The following is a 17,147-nucleotide window of genomic DNA, read 5'->3' as shown; positions in this document are numbered from 1 at the left end:
GGGCAAGAGGCGTGCGCCACTGGATGAGAAGAATAGTGGCTGGAGGCAGCAAAAACATCAAAAAACAAGAGAATATCTCTGCGAATACATTCAAATGGCATCCCGTTTCACATACACGATTCCCATAGGTCATCCTATACCCCTGCTGACCTGGCCATACATCCTAATTGGCTCACTTCGTATTCCTTCACCCTGGGCCTCTTGTTACCCAGCATCCTTTTCCCCATCTTCGTTGCCATGCTTTCTGAATTCCATTGTCCTTTGTCCTTTGTGAACTCACTCGAATTAAACTGGCCCACATCTACATTACTGTAACTAATATTTGAACTAACTATTTTACATCACATTCGTCAATAATGCAAGGCTAGAATAATTGCTTCTTTGTAGCACTACTAAGAAAGCATATAATGCGCATCTGCGATTCTGTGGTTCCCCCTTCCCGGGCATCTGCAGTCCTCTATTGATTATTCCATCCGCTGATAATGCATGTGAGTAGTCCCGGTCCCTTGAAGAAGTAAAACTCCGGTGATGATTGTTTTGTCCTTCGTGTCATGTTAGCCTGGTCTCAGGCCTTAAATAATGATGATCACAGCCAGCATTTGGTTTTAAAGGAAGCCTTTCTAGCTTCAAATCCTAAAAGGAGGGGAACTGTTGGTGCAGACTCAGTGAGTTCTCAGTTCTGTTATTTCAGACGGAAGTCATGTATGTGATGGGCTATGTTTACTTTCCCACAGGATAGATGTTAATGACGCAGGAGTTAGTGAAGTTTCTGTCAAAAAGACCACGAGTTATCTCTGAACGCGAATGGGACAAATGTTCACAAAACAAGAAGCATTGTCAAATGGCCCTGAGTTATGTCTTAGGGCAGCTAAGAAGCAAAGTTCACGAAACTGTGTCTAGTCTTGATGTGGTGTCCAAAATAGAATCTGTTCTGACCAACCCAATTGGACGAAACCCAGATCTCGAATCCGTCAAAATCAAACCAGACAGATGGGTGACAAGGTAGAACAGTGGTTAGCACTGTTGCTTCACAGCGCCAGGGTCCCAAGTTCGATTCTCGGCTTGGGTCTGTGCGGACTCTGCACGTTCTCCCCCTGTCTGCGTGAGTTTCCTTTGAGTGCTCCAGTTTCCTCCCAAAAGACGTGCTTGTTAGGTGAATTGGACTTTCTGAATTCTCCCTCAGTGTACCGAACAGGCGCCGGAATGTGTTGAATAGGGGATGTTCACAGTAACATCATTGCAGTGTTAATGTAAGCCTACTTGTGACACTAAAAAAATCAAACCAGGCAGACCACTCGATATCCACCCAGGCACCAGATATGAAACCCTGTTGACCCTGCAACATCTGAGGGCTTGTGCCAAAATTCAGAGAGAGCTTTCCCACATATAACGCAAGCAACAGACTGACAAAGCTATCCTCATGGAATCACACCTTGCAGATTATGCTCCCAACAACACCATCTCCATCCCCGTGTATGTCCTGTTTCACAGACAGGAAAGACCCAGCAGAAGTGGCAGCACAATGGTGTGCAGTCAGGACGGAGTTACCCTGGGAGCCTACAACATCGACCCCAGAGCTCATGAGTCAGCTCATGGTATCAGGCCAAGCATGGAGTCGGAAATCTCCAGCAGATTACATCAGCTGATGAATCAGTACTTATTCATGTTGAACACTACTTGGAGGAAGCACTGAGGGTGGCAAAGCTGCAGTGTGTACAGTGGGAGAGGGATTTCAATGTCTATCACAAAGAGTGGTTCTGTAGCACCAGCATGAGCCACATTGGCCGAGTCCAAAAAGATATAACTTCTATTCATGTCTGTGGCAGGTGATGAGGCAACCTCTAAGAGGGATAATCATATTTGACCTCACCCTCACCAATTTACCTGCCGCAGATGCATCTGCCATGTTAGTATCAATCGGAGTAAGCACCACATCGTTCTTGTGAAGACGAAGTCCTAACTTCATATTGAAGATACCCTCCATCATGTTGTGTGGCTCTACCACCGTGCTGCATGAGATAGATTTCAAACAGATCCAGCAACTCAAGACTGGGCATCTGTGAGCTGTAGGCCATTAGCAGCAGCAGAATTGTACTTAGCCACTGAATCACAATCTGTAATCTCATGACTTTACATATCCCCCACTCTACTATGACCACCAAGCAATCAACCCTGGATAACTGACGAGTGCAGGAGGCCATGCCAGGAGTAGCACCATGCCTAAAAATGAGGGGACAACCTGATGAAGCTACAACATAGGTGTAATAATCCAGGAGACACAAAGAAGAAGGCTAAATAGGTTTATTTTAACTCAAAAGATAAAGCCGCTGTCATGGCAAACAACACAAATATCCCTGCCCGGAATTATCAGAACTCTCGGTCCGATTCTGGCAGTAGCATTAAAACGCGTCCCAGCTGGGTGGGCCTCCGCCCGCTACCATAGGACCCTGTATTCTACGTGCCCCACAGGGCGATAAATAAGTGGTCCCCCGTGGTACTCTTGAGGGTTATCGCATCCCTCTCCCCCCCCCCCCCCTAAGTCCAGATCATAGCTCCCATGGCAATGAGGCCTCTTTCGCATCTTGGCGTATGGCCTTGGATTAACCATCAGTGGACCTGGAGCGGGGGGCGTGAAGCAGAAGGGGGTTTGTCGCTTCCTGGCAGAGCATTGAAAGGCTACTGATGGGGGCTCCTCTTCGATGCTGATCTCGGCTGATGGTCAGTGTCTCAGTCTCCATCTGGGGGAATGACTCACGTTTTCCACGGACTGAGGGTTGAGCACATTAGATATTGAGGGCGTTGTCCCATCCTGAGTAGTTTCAATAGGGGAGGACTTTATGGTCTTCTCCTTAGTCTTGATCCTGAAATGGGACCAGTCTTTCCCATAACTCCTGGGATCCAAGAAGATCTATCTCTAAAGTTACGTGCAAAGATTGTGTCGCCTGCCTTGAAGGTCCTGTTGCGTCTTGGCGTATCAGAATTTATTTTCTAGATTGGAAACAATTGCCTGAGTCTGGTCCAGGGTTGATGGCCCAAAAACAGCTGTCCAAGCTCACCTGTTCTGGTGTGTGGCATGGTCCTGTAATTGAAGAAGAACAGGGCCAATTTGGTGTCCAGAGAACCAGCTGTTTCTTCATGCTATTTTTAAATGTTTGGACTGCCTGTTCGGCTATGCCATTGGAAGATAGATAGTATGGCACCATTTGGAAATGTTTAATCTCTTTGAACTTCACAAATGCCTGGAATTCTCCACTGGTGAAGGGGGACCCGTTGTCTGACATGACTTCCAGTATCCCATGAATGCAAAAAGTTTGCTAGAGTTTCTCTACGGTAATGTTGGAGTTGTGGTGGACATCTTGTGTGCCCATCCATTTATGATGAGTGCCGACCAAGATTAAGAACATCGATCCCATGAATGGCCCAACGAACTCTGTATGTACCTGTACCCAAAGTCTTCCTAGCCATGCCCATGGGTGCAGCAAGGATGAAGGTGAGAGCTTCTGGTTGTACTTACACAAAGAGCACTGTTTCACCAGATACTCAATTTCAGTATCAAGCCCGGGCCACCAGACGTAGCTCCCTACAAACATCTTCATCTTGGAGACCCCTGGGTGATTGTTGTGTCGCTCGGTCAAGATTGGGCACTGACCTGCACAGAGGACGACCACTCAGGTTCCCCCTGGGATGATGCCATCTACCACGCTCAATTCTTGGAGTTTGGATGGGGAGGGCTTCATATTCTCTCTGGCGTGTTCTCCAATTCTGCCACGTAGGATCATGTTTTGCGTGCATGGGTCCTTTTGGGTACACGCCTGGGCTTGTTTTGCAGATACAGGCAGGATATCCAGGAAATGTTGTGTCATTATAACTTCTTCCATTACTGGCGGAGGGGCAAAGCTTGTGGGCATCGACAGGCGACTCAGGATGTTGGCGATGTGCGTGCCAGGAGTACTCATACGCCACCAATAATAGTGCCCAATGTTGGATCTGAGCCGAGGAGATGGAGGGATCGCTTTGTCCTCCTTTAAAAGCCCAATAGGGGGTGCGTGATTATTGTAACGTGTCGGCCGTTGACATATGGGTGGAATTTCTTCACTTCGATTATCATGGCCCGTCCCTCCTTTTTCGACTTGTTTATAGCATCGTTCTGCATCTGCCAGGGGTTGTGATGCATATGCAATTGGTGCCTATGTACCATTGTCCAATCGATGGGAGAGGACTGCCCCTACTCTGTACGGTGAGGCATCTGTCTTGTGGATTGTAGTTGGCCAAGATGTTGGATGATAGCAGCTGGGTTTCACTTTTGTGAATGCTTCATCTTGTGACACCTGCCACGACTACCTCTGCTGCTTCTTCAACTGTGCGTGCAAGGATACCAGTAAAGTAGCCAAGTTGGGGATGAATTTCTGTAATAATTAATGAGGCCTCAGAATGATTTCAGCTCTGTCATATTTTGTGGATCAGTGTCCCTCTTATGACCTTTATTTGTCCTCGACAGGGTGCAACCTGCCTTTATCGATGCAGTTCCTGAAGTATCATACCTCTGCCAACTGAAACACACACTTTTCCCACTTAAGGCTGACATCCGCAATGGATAATCATCGTAGAACTTCCTCCAGGTTTGCCAGATGTTGTTCTTAGGTGGCTACTTTGATTAACACATCCATTTATACGTTGGAAAATGAAGCACGTAGATGAGACGGTGGTTTCAATGTACATTTCAAGGGAGTGACCGTTGAAGTTTGATATCAACTGGGCCAACCTTGGGGGCGGTGATACAGTTCAATTGTATCATTTTGTCCTGTTCATCCTGGGCCTGAAGTGGCTTTGGCTTCCGGCCTGGACGTCATGTACTGTCGATTCTGCCGGTGTTGCCTTCAGCTTTCAGTGCCTTCCCTGCCACCTCTGGCAGCCTTTAGTATTGTCCCCATCCCAACAGCCTTCAGACTTTTCCCCCTTCCCCCAGCCGCTGTCAGTCTCCTCACCCAACACCCAACAGCCTTCAGTGTTCCCCTCACTGCTGCTCATATTCAACACCAGCACCCCCCCCCCCCCTCCGCTTTCCACCCTGCCCCCACTCTTCCCTCGCCAACTCCAGCAGTAGCCTTCAGTCTATTCCCCCCTTCTGGCAGCTTTCAGTCTCCCCCCTCCCCCTCCAGTAGTCTTCAAAGTTTCCCCCTCGGTATCCTCCCACATTTCCCCCCACCGCCAGGTAGCCTTGTAGATCTAACCCCCTCCCGGGAGTAGACACTTACCTCCCTTGACTTCAAGGCTCTCTTATCCCTGAACATATATGCCGGTAGCGTGGGACCTGGCTCGTTGACCCTGGGTTCTGGCCCTTCACACGCGAAACCTGGCCCCTCTCCCTGGAGACCGGGACCTGGGCCCCTTGCCTCTGGGACCTCGCCCGGTCCTGGACTCCTCACTCAAAGGCCTTGGCGCTCTCGCTCCTAGGCCCTGGCTCCCTCACCCCAGATCCTGGCCCCCTTGCCATGAGTTCCTGGTTCCTTGACACCAGTTCCTGGCCCCCTTGCCTCCTGTTCCTGGCCCCTTTGTCACCTGTTCCTCCCCCCCCCCCCCATTGGCAACAGTTCCTGGCCCCCTTGCCACCAGATCCTGGTCCTCTTGCGACGAGTTCTTGGCCCCCTTGCCACCAGTTCCTGGCCCCCTTGCGACTAGTTCCTCAACCCCTGCCACCAGTTCCTTGACCCCCCCCCCCTTGTCACCAGTTCCTGAACCCCTTGCCACCAGTTCTTGGTCCCCTCATCCCCAGGTCCTGGCCCCTCGCCCCCTGGCCCTTTGCCCTGATTCCTTTCCCGGTACCCACTCTTCCCCTTGAATATGTGGAGCTGCTCCATGAGTGCAGCACTTGCCTCCGAACACCCCTTGGTGGTTTGCTCGCTAGCTGTGTTTCTTTTGAAACCAGTCGCAATTCGCGCCCTTGTGGCATGCCTCTGTTGCGGGTGGACTTTTTACCCCGGTGTCGGGTCCTAATAATCTATTGAAATTAGGTCCCCAACATGGCGGAAAACACATTCCACCAATGAAGGGGGAAGGGGATGATTGAAGCAAGCTTTCCCGCTGATGTAAACACAACTTAACCGTCTCACAATATTTTCTTCTCCGTTTACAGAAGCAGCCCAAAGAAAATGTGAGAGGAAAATCGTCGCCTTAGGCTTGGGGATATCCAAAAACGAGGTGTTAGTCCTGTGAAGATACAACAGGGCCAGTTATATTAGAGAGTGGAATCTGTCCGTGTTAGTCAGAAATCAAGATCTCAAAACCAACTGATCGAATCAAAGATCTGCAGTCTTGTAGCATCCAGTCATGACTGATATTGACATCTAACAGGAGGAGGAGTCTCCACAAATATTCCCATCGAGACTGATGGAGGAACTCGGCACATGCAAAAACCAAAGTTGAAGTATTGGCAGCCACCTTCAGTCAAAATTGCCGAGTGGGGCCACAGTCTGAGGATATGGGGTAGACTATTTAGGATAGAGATGAGGGTAAATTTCTTCACCCAGAGTGAGGTCAGCCTATGGAATTCGCTAGTTGAGGCAAAAACATTTGTATGTTCTCAAGAAGCAGTTAGATAAAGCACTTGAGGCAAAGAAGATCAAAGGATTTGGTGGAAGGCAGGATCAAGCTATTGATTTGGATGATCAGCCAGGATCGTGATGATCGATGGAGCTGGATCTAATGGCCGAATAGCCTTCTCTTGCTCTTATTTTCTATGGATGATTCATCATGTCTTCATCCCGAGACCCCAGCAATAGGGATGCCAATCTTCATCTAATCAATTTCACGTCAGATAATATAATGAAACGATAGAAGGTGCTAGGTACTGCAAAAAGCTGTTGACTGTAAAAGTATCCCGGCAGTGGGGCTCCAGGGAAATGGTATAGGCATTCAAAGAAAAAGAAACAGCAAAGGGCTGTAAAATGTGGATATATTTGTACATTGCTCCAGAACTAGCTGCACCGCTAACCAAACTGTCCCAGTACAGCTAAAATACTGGATCCACCCGACAATTTGAAAAATTGTCCAAATATGCCCTGTACACAAAAAGGACAAATCTAATCTGGCCAATTACTACCCAGCAGTCTCCTTTGATCATCATCAAAGTGATGGGAGGTGTCATTCTACAGGAGTTCCTCAGGGTGGTGTCCTGGGCACAACCAGCTTTAGCTGCTTTATCAGTGACCTGCCTTCCATCATAAGGTCAGGAGACAGATGTTCGCCAATGAATGCACAATGTTCAGCACCATTCACAATTCCTCAGATACTGAATCAGACTATGCCCATAGAAGGCAAGACCTGAACAATGTTCAGGCTTGGCCTGATAAATGGCAAGTAACATTTGCTCTACACAAGTGCCAGCAATGACCATCTCCAATACAGAGAATTTAACCATCGTCCCTTGACATTCAATGACATTACAATTGCTGGATTCCCCACTGTCAACATCTGGGAGGGAGGAGTGCAGCTGTGGGGGAGGTGAGCAGTTATTTTTTTCAAAAACATTTTATTGAAGTAATTTTCAATATATACATAACCAAAAAGTACAAAAGCCAACAAAGGCACCAAGAAACAATCCCCTTCCCCCTGCATGCACCCGTTCCCCCTTTTTCAGTTTTTCACCACAACTCCCACCCAAACAGAAAATAAAATGAGCACCCCCCCCCCCACCCCCGCTGATGACGTTATACTCCTTAAAGAAGTCGCTGAGCAGCCTGCACCTCGAGGTGAACCCCTCCTCCACACCTCAAATTCGAACTTGATTTTTTCCAACTGCAGGAACCCTTCCAGATTGCTCACCTATCGCCCGGTCTTCAGCGGTTCCGAAACAAAATCCGTCTCTGGGCTATCTCTCCCCACTTGAACTCCTGGATCCTTCAACATTCCAAATAACGCCACCCACCGACTTGAGGATACCTCTACCCCCAAAATCGTTGATATTACTCCGAAAATCCCATCCAAAACCCCCTCAACCTCGGACACGCCGAAAACATATGCGCATTATACGCAGCCTCCCCGCACACTGCCCACACTTATCCTCCACCCCTGGAAAGAACTGCTTCATCTTGGACACCGTCATGTGGGCCTGTGCACCCCTTTAAATTGGATAAGGCCTAGTCTAGCACACGGCGAGGACGCTTTTACCTTCTGATGCGCTTCACTTCAGACTCCAGCCTCCAATGTCCCACCAAACTCTTCTTCCCACTTTCCTCTAGACTTCTCCACGGGAGTACTCTCCCTCTTCGTCAACTCCCCATACATGTCCGCCGCAACCCTATCCTCCCCTATTTCATCCTCGCTTATCCTGCAGCACCGGGGCACAGCATCGGAAATGATGGCACCTCCTTCCTCATAAAGTCCCTAACGTGCAGATACCTGAACCCATTCCTCTTCGGTAACTGGTACGTCCCTTTCAGCTTTGTGCGATGCTGCAGTTGCGGTCAGAGCACAGGAGGAACCACAGCAAGAGCACCCTGAGGAGACCACACATGCTTGCTACAGACAGCCACTTCTGTACCCTTTCAGGGCATACTGGATCTACCCTGTCCTGAGAACTGTGAGGACCTGCCAATGACTACAGCACCCCCTCTCGCCTAGCCATTGCTTCACAGAGCTCATGTAGGTGGTGATGACATGTAGATCGGGATGTATCACCAGTGGTTAGCACTGCTGCCTCACTGCTCCAGGATCTTGGGTTCAATTCCGGCCTCAGGTGTCTGTGTGGAGTTCGCACTTCCTCCCCGTGTCTGCGTGTGTTTCCTCCGGGTGTTCCGGTTTCCTCCCACAGTCCAAAGATGTGCAGGTTAGGTAGATTGGCCATGCTAAATTGCCCCTTAGTATCCAAAAGTTTAGGTGGGGTTACGGGGATAGGGTCGAGGCGTGGGCTTAAGTCGGGTGCTCTTCTCAAGGGCAGACTTGATGGGCTGAATGGCCTCCTTCTGCACTGTAAATTCTACAATTCTATTCTGCATTTGACTCTCCGTGAAATTCACTGATCTCTCGATGGAGGATGAATATGTGTTCATGCCAGTGACACGGTGGATCACATGGCCCGGATTGGCTTCTCCATTCTTTGTTTATGGGTACACATGTCCTCTCGAAGCTCATGCTTCAGCTCCAGCATCTGCTACTTTTTTGAAGTCTCCAGTGATATGTCTTCAGCCTGAAGCTTGACATTGCCTTGTCCCCTCACCATCCTCCAAGTGTGTGACCTCAGCTATCAGTGCCTCCATTAGATGCTCAGGCTTGTCTTTGCTGTGCTCACCCGATATTGGTCACTTTACTGATTGCTGTGATTGTCCTTATCTTGACAGTATTGGCACTGGTGGTGGGTGGTGGGAATAATGTAACGGTTAACCCTCTGAGGACCAGTCTCCTCCTCAGAGCTCAATTGCTGTTCCCGGTCACATCAGCCTTTGATCTGAAAGAGATAGGAGAATGTTAGAGGGAAACCTACATTCCAATACATCCATTATCCTATTACTAATCTGGAGTTCAATGTGATCAGTGATGGACACATCAACACCAGGTTTTAGGGTCACCGGAAGCTCTTCTGTGCACATTCATTCAGCCACTCACTCTCTCGGCTCTACATCCCATCTGACAATCAGTGATTGCCCGTCCTCACTCCAGTTCTTCCAGCTCCAGTGCTTCATATGTCATTGGCATAAAGACGGCAAGATCTAACAGCGTCACTCTTATTGGCTCACACCCATATGTTGTGTGCTCTCTTCAGTCAGCACGTAAATTTCCATTGTTGCTCACCCATCAAGGACACTCACTATCTTCTGCTGGTGGCAGCCTGACTGTTCATCTCTCTACAAGAATGCTACCTGCAGTCAATGCTGCTGTCTGGGCATTGACAGTGGCTGGTTAATGATCAACTTTCTACCAATTTCACATTCATCCTTATTCACATAGATGTCTGTAAGTTTAACATTGTGTGCTGAACTCTCCTTGTCAGAACACATCAGGACATATATCCTTTTGCCACATGGGAACCACTTGCCCCACCCCACAAAAGTCCTCGGCAATCTCCATAGCAAATCAGGGTAAGGATGCTGCGCCATTATACTTTGTGTCTTTTAATCACTGCTACATTTCCATTTTGTTATTTCCTTGCCGCCTGCACATCCCCATTTTCCTGTTGCTTTAAACAATTTATGTTGCTGTTATTTCCCAGTTCCAAAGACAGTTCATTGAACTGAAACATTTTGCTCATCACAGATACTGCCTGACCTGCTGAGTATTTCGGCAAATTCTATTTCAATTACACATTTGCAGCATCTTGCCTATTTTCCCTTCTAATTAAAGCTTTGTTTCTTGAATGTCTTACAGTGTGTATTATTAATGTCATTTTTTTAAAACATTGGTGATTTACCTTGATTCCTGTTATTTATCTTCCTCTGATCCCCAGGCTGCATGATAATTCTCTCACAGATTCTTGTGCCAAGGAGCTCGCCTCCGCTCTCAGTACAAACCGGTCACTGACTGATCTGGACCTCAGCGATAATAAACTGGGGGATTCAGGAGTGAAACTACTGTCTGTGGCTGTCAGGAGTCCGGAGTGTAAAGTACAAAAACTGAGGTAAATGCCAGTTTGTGTGAGATTGTGTTTATAACTAGATATCAAACAATATATTCTGAGCGCTGTTATTGCTATAATAAATAAACACTGTCCCTCATTATTGGTGTCACTAATATGGGCTGTACCTTCTATGGAGTGGCAATCAGACTCAGAATGCCAGTCCATTCTAACTATTTACCCCGGAATGCAGCCACACCTTTCTCGTCCTGCCCCAATTCAGGTCGGGTGAGAAAGGAGCAGTGCAATGGGATTTCGACGCCCTGTGTCAAGGCAGGACAGTCGATGGTAAGGAAGCCATGGACGTTGTCTTGGCGATTTATTGAGAGGATTTTGAGTAAAGATAAGGTGTCTGTGGAGGCGGTTGAGGTCAAGTGGGAGCAGGGGCTGGAACTGCCGGGAATGTGGTGTGAGATGCTTTGGAGGGTGAATGCCTCAACCTCGTGTACAAGGCTGGGGTTGATACAGCTAAAGGTGCACCTGACAAAGTCGAGGATGAGCCAGTTGTTTGAGGGGATAGAGTATATTTGTGAATGGGGTGGGAGGGCCCCAGCTAGTCATGTACAAATGTTCTGGTCCTGCCCGAAGTTGGAGAAATTTAGAAGGCTGTTTTTCAGCACGATGTCGGCGATCTTGCATGTGGCCTTGGAACCTAGTCCCCTTGATGGCCATATTCAGGGTGTTGGACCTGCTAGAGTTGCAGGCGGGAGGGGGTTGCAGATGTTTTAACCTTCAGCTCGCTGATCACTCGAAGGTGCGGTTTGTTGGGATAGAGGTCAGCTTCACCACACTGTACCTCGGTATGGCTCGGGGATTTACTGGATTTCCTGCATTTGGAGAAGTTGAAATTTTCCCCAAGATGGGCAAATAAGGGGCTCCACAAGAGATGGAGTTTGTTTATTCTGCATTTTGGAGAACTAGTTACTGATAACTGTGTTGCTCTCTTTATTTGGTTCTAAATATGGCGGTCAATATGGTCACCTTCCTTAATCCAAATTACGTTCGCTTTAGAGTCGCCAGGGATCTTTTGATACCGCCACAAGGTTCAAACCGGAATACTGACCAAAGAGCCGGTACACCAGTTAGTTAGTTCAAATTCAATACTATTTATTTACACACACAGCACTATCTACTCATGCACGAAATACGACAGGCTAAACTATCACTACTGCTAAAGCCTATACTTAGCTTTGGGTGCCCACTCAGTCAGAGGAACAATGGCCGTTGTTCGGATCTGAGGCTGCTGGGGTCGAAGTGGTGAAGGGGAACAGCTAAGGTCGTCCATCTGGTAGCGAGCATTGACCTTGGACTTGCTTCTGGTGAAGCTGTTGGAAGGGTCTCTCCGCTTTGAGAGCCAATTCCAGGAGAGCGATTCTCTCTTGGGACCTTCTTATACCCGAAGGGGCTTCGCAAGCTTTTGGGCGGGCCCTGAACTTGGCCCCAGTCAATTCGGCCGTATCTTGATCACTTGTATTGATCTTGACCAATAAAGGGGTGGATGCCCTGATAGCTGGGCGTGTCCTAGGTGGCCGTTGGCCTCTCTTTGTTTGTGCTTTCGGTTTGGAGAACTGGCGCCGTTTGGTGGAGCCAGACGGTTATTTGAATATCTCCCTTTGTTCCCGGAGATGGGCCATCAATATGCTAATTGTCCTACAGTTTCATTCTCGTCTGGGAGCTGCGATTCCAATCCACGTACAGGCTCTGTGCCTGCCTGCTTTCTTAGCATTGTCCATAGTTCCCTGCAATCTTTGCAAACATCCATTTTGTATTCTGGAAGTGGCCATCCTAGATGGCTACAACTTTTAGGATGGGGGAGGGGGGTTGTTTTTGTGTGATAATGTTTTTCCAAGTTAAAATGTTAAAACCGTGAATAAATATATTTTAAAATAAAAAGGAAGCCATTGGTCCCTTTTTGGGGGGAAATTAAGGGGGCAGTCGGGAGTAGTGGGGGTTAGTTGGCGCGTGCTTTCGGAAGGCAGGGGGTAGCAGTATTCCAGCACAAGTTGAGGGGGTGCGGGGAGAGGTCGTGGTCATTACTAACAAGGTAGAAGCAGTTCGAATTCTGCTCCATTTTTATGGATACCTATTACTACAAGACAGTCAGAACCATCTGAAGTTTGCAATTTAATTTGGAGTATGAGATGGTTCCCATTGAAGGCCCAAAAGACACTTGAACTTCGAGGGCATTTGAAATATAATCCTTATAACTGGGTGAATGGAACTTGTGGACCTTTACAAAAACTGCCTCCCCTCCTCCTCAGTGGTGGACTGCTGTTCTCCAGTCACCATAGCCTTTGAATTGTGAGAGAGAGATGAGTGATTAGAGGGTTCCAACACATCCTTCAGACATCTCTATTTGACCAGTAATGGACACGTAAACACCATGTTTTGAGCTCATCTGAAGGTCTCCCATGCCCATTCATATGACCCCTCACTCTCACAGCTCTACAACTCAATTCACCATCATCGATTTCCCACCTTGTCTCCAGGACTTCCAGACGTTGTCTTCTTTGGGCGTAACAATAGGAAGATCTGGATGCTGCCACCTGTCTTCCCATAGGCTGTGTGTTCTCGTCTACAAATACATAGATTTCCATTGTTACTCACCCATCAAAGACACACACCATCCTATTTTGGTGAGAGCATGATTGTGCGTTTTGGCACCACAGCGATCCCTCCTGCATGTGACCACTCAGTTGTGACAGTTCAGGAGGCAACACTGACTGAGAGGACCCTTCACAGAGAGGCTGACATGCTTTTGACAGCCAGTACGCCTGACTGGGCATTGCCAGTGACGGGGTGGCATTCCTTTTCTACCAACTTCAATTTCATCCTTAATTCACATGCCAGGCTCTAAACTTAACATTGTGCACAACATTCATAGCCGTTACCTTTGCCCTCAGCATGCACTCCGTTTCTTAACTATCAAGCCTCCAACCCTACACAGTATTGACACAGGTTTAGGGTACGGTATGCTGTGCTTTGTCCTGCACCATCACCACTTTTGTCACGTCAGTCAAACCTGCACTTTCATATTGTTCTTTCCTGCTTCGCCCCCACTTCCCTGTTGCTTAATAACTGTCATTTCCCAGTTCTAATGTATGCTCATCAATCTGAAACATATACTGTTTCTCCCTTCTCAGATACTGTCAGACCCATTGAATATTTCCCGAAGATTATTTATCTTTCGCAAATGTGGCGCCATTTGTATTTTGCTTTTGTATTTTTAAACTTGTGTTTCTGGAATATTTCACAATCTACATTATTACAGTTGTTATAGTGTTCTTTAAAACACAGGGATGTGCCCTGATTCCTGTTATGTTATCCATCTGATTCCAGGCTGAATGATAATACTCTCACATATTCTTGTGCTGAGTATCTCGCCTCCGTGCTCAATACAAACCAGTCACTGACAGACCTGAACCTGAGTGATAATAACCTGGGAGATTCAGGAGTGAAACTACTGTCTGTGACTCTGAGGAATCCAGATTATAAAATACAGATACTAGAATAAGTACCAGACTGTGAGATTGTATTTATAATAACTTGATACCTAACAATATACTTTGAGCACTATTATTCGAGTAATACATAAACACTGTCAATTATTACCAGTGTCAGTATTAAAGGGCCATAACTTCCATGGAGTGACAATCAGAGTCAGATTGTCAATCCGCTTATTATTTACTCTGAAATCTTTTTTTCCTCTTTTTTTTAAATTTAGAGTATCCAATACATTTTTTTCCAATTTAAGGGGCAATTTAGCGTAACCAATCTACTTGCACATCTTTGGGTTGGGGGGGGGGGGGTAAAACCCACGTAACAGGGAGAATGTGCAAACTCCACACAGACAGTGACCCAGAGCCGTGATCGAGCCTGGGACCTCGGCGCTGTGAAGTAGCAATGCTAACCATTGCGCCACCGTGCTGCCCTCTATTTACGTTGAAATCTAACCACACCTTCCTCACCCCACCTTCCTACTTGGGCTGGCTGAGAAAGGTGGAATGCAGCAGGTTCCAGAATCCTTTAGTTGAGTGGAGGAGAGTCAAAAGTAAGGAATATCTTGACAGAAATCTTTTTATCCTCACTGGCTACAGGTGAGGTCCCAGAGGACTGGAGAATAGCTAATGTTGTTCCTTTGTTTAAGAAGGTTAGCAAGGATAATCCAGGGATTTATAGGCCGGTGAGTTTTACATCAGTGGTAGGAACATTATTGGAGAGGGTTCTCGAGATAGGATTTACCCCCATTTGGAAGCAAGTGGAAGTAATAACGAGAGGGAACATGGTTTTGTGAAGGGGAGAGGTTGTGTGTCACTAACTTGATCGAGTTTTTTGAGGAAGTGACAAAGATGATTGATGAAGGTACGGCAGTGGATGTTGCCAACATGGATTTTAGTAAGGCCTTTGACAAGGTTCCTCATGGCAGACTGGTACAGAAGGTGAAGTCACATGGGATTAGAGATGAGCTGGCAAGATGGATATAGAATTGGCTCGGTCTTCGAAGACAAAGAGGGTAGCAGTGGAAGGGTGATTTCCTGAATGGAGGGCTGTGACTAGTGGTGTTCAGCAGGGATCAGTGCTGGGACCTTTGCTGTTGTGTGTATAAATTTTTTGAATGAAAATGTAACTGATCTGATTAGGTATTTTGCGGATGACACAAAGGTTGGTGGAAATGCAGATCGTGATGGGGACTGTCAGAGGGTACAGCAGGATATAGATCAGTTAGAGACTTGGGCGGAGAGAAAGCAGATGGAGTTTAATCCGGACAAATGTTAGTTAATGCATTTTGGAGGGTCTAATACAGGTGGGGAATATATAGTAAATGGTAGAAACCTAAAGTGTATTGACAGGCAGAGGGATCTGCATGTACATGTCTACGGGTCACTGAAAGTGGCAAGGCAGGTGAAGAATCATAGAATTTGCAGTGCAGAAGGAGGCTATTCGGTCCACTGAGTCTGCACCGGCCCTAACAAAGAGCTCCCTACTGAAGCTTGCGTATCTACCCTATCCCCGTAACCCAGTAATCCCCCACTTCTAAAGGCACTCAGGGCAATTTAGCATGGCCAATGCACCTAACCCGCACATCTTTGGACCATCCAAATGACCTAACAGCATGTCTTTCGTGACTTCTGGGAGCAAACCGGAGCACCCGGAGGAAACCCACGCAGACACGGGGAGAACGTGCAGACTCTGCACAGACAGTGACCCAGCCGGGAATCGAAACTGGGACCCTGGAGCTGAAAAGCAATTGTGCTAACCACTATGCTGCCGTGCTGCCCTTAGAAGGTAGTTAAGAAGACATACGGCATGCTTTCCTTCATCGGGCGGGGCATTGAATATGAAAATTGGCAAGTCATGCACAGCTGCAGAGAAACTTAGTTAGGCCACACTTGGAATATAAGCGTTCAATTCTGGTCGCCACACTACCAGAAGCATGTGGAGGCTTTGGAGAGGTTACAGAAGAGGTTCATGAGGATATTGCCTGATATGGAGGCCATCATGTATGACGAGAGGTTGGATAAACTCAGTTTGTTCTCATTGGAACAACAGAGGTTGAGGAACAACATGATAGAAGTCTAAAAATTATGAGGGGCATGGACAAAGTAGATAGTCAGAAGCTTTTTCCCAGGGTTGAAGAGTCAATTACTATGGGATATTGGTTTAAAGTGCGAGGGGAAAGTTGAGAGCAGATGTGCGCGGGAGTTTTTTTTACACACAGGGTAGTGGGTGCCTGAACTCGCTGCTGGAGGATATGGTGGAAGCAGGTAAGATAGTGACGTTTAAGGGGCAGCTTGACAAATACGGGAATAGGATGGGAATCGAGGGGTACAGACCCCAGAAGTGTAGAAGGTTTTGGTTTGACGGGCAATTGTCAGTGCTGTACTTCTCTTTATTCTTTGAAGCTATACTTAGTTTTTAGAGGGTTGTGAGATTAGTCGGTGGTATTTTGGGGATTTGTCAGGGGAGAGGGGTGAGAGTTAGTTCTGAATGGGTGGGTGTATGCGGTTGTAGTGTCATGGGAGGGCGGGAACTGGTGCAATCTCATGGGGGGTGTCGGGACAGGGAACAGTCAGTGCTATAGAAGTTAGGATTGGTTTTAATTTTGCTCAACTTTTCTCTTACCATGTAAGAGTCCTTCCTGCTTATTTGCTTTGTCCTATTTCTTTTATGTTATTTTATTATTTTGGTCTGTGGAGCCACAATCAGATTGTACCTTTCCGCAGAAGACTCAAGGTTGAAGCGGCTTGCTTGTCAGGACACTGTTACCCAGGTTTTGTTCGTAGCCAGACTCCTCGACATCAAATGGATCTTGGGAACCAGGTTTGCAAGGAGTCGGATTGATTGGTTGGCTGGCAACCGATGGGTTGGCCAAGGACTGTGTTTTGCCTGACAATGGTCAGTGATTGTGCCTGTGTGATTCTTCCTGTAAGAACTGGGCAGAAACGTTTAGACTTTGGAAGTGATAGGATCTCTCTCGCTCGCTCTCTCTCTCTCTCTCTCTGCTTGCTGAAGTGAAAGAACTGCTTTATTGTTCTGAAGG

The 17,147-nt window shown here is 47.3% G+C and overlaps 1 protein-coding gene across 1 annotated transcript in view; it reads left to right on the top strand.

Annotated features, from left to right (window-relative positions):
* Positions 1-745: 745 nt before the first annotated feature.
* The window catches only part of LOC140411383 (NACHT, LRR and PYD domains-containing protein 3-like), a 41,527-nt gene continuing 25,125 nt past the window's right edge, over positions 746-17,147 (top strand). The window contains exons 1-3 of the mRNA XM_072500498.1: positions 746-1,002; positions 10,439-10,609; positions 13,946-14,071. Of these exons, the coding sequence (XP_072356599.1) occupies positions 746-1,002; positions 10,439-10,609; positions 13,946-14,071 (554 nt within the window). The remainder of the gene's footprint in view (positions 1,003-10,438; positions 10,610-13,945; positions 14,072-17,147) is intronic.

Source organism: Scyliorhinus torazame, chromosome 4 (assembly GCF_047496885.1).
Source record: "Scyliorhinus torazame isolate Kashiwa2021f chromosome 4, sScyTor2.1, whole genome shotgun sequence".
Lineage (NCBI taxonomy): Eukaryota > Metazoa > Chordata > Chondrichthyes > Carcharhiniformes > Scyliorhinidae > Scyliorhinus > Scyliorhinus torazame.
This window is presented reverse-complemented; position numbering and strand designations above follow the sequence as displayed.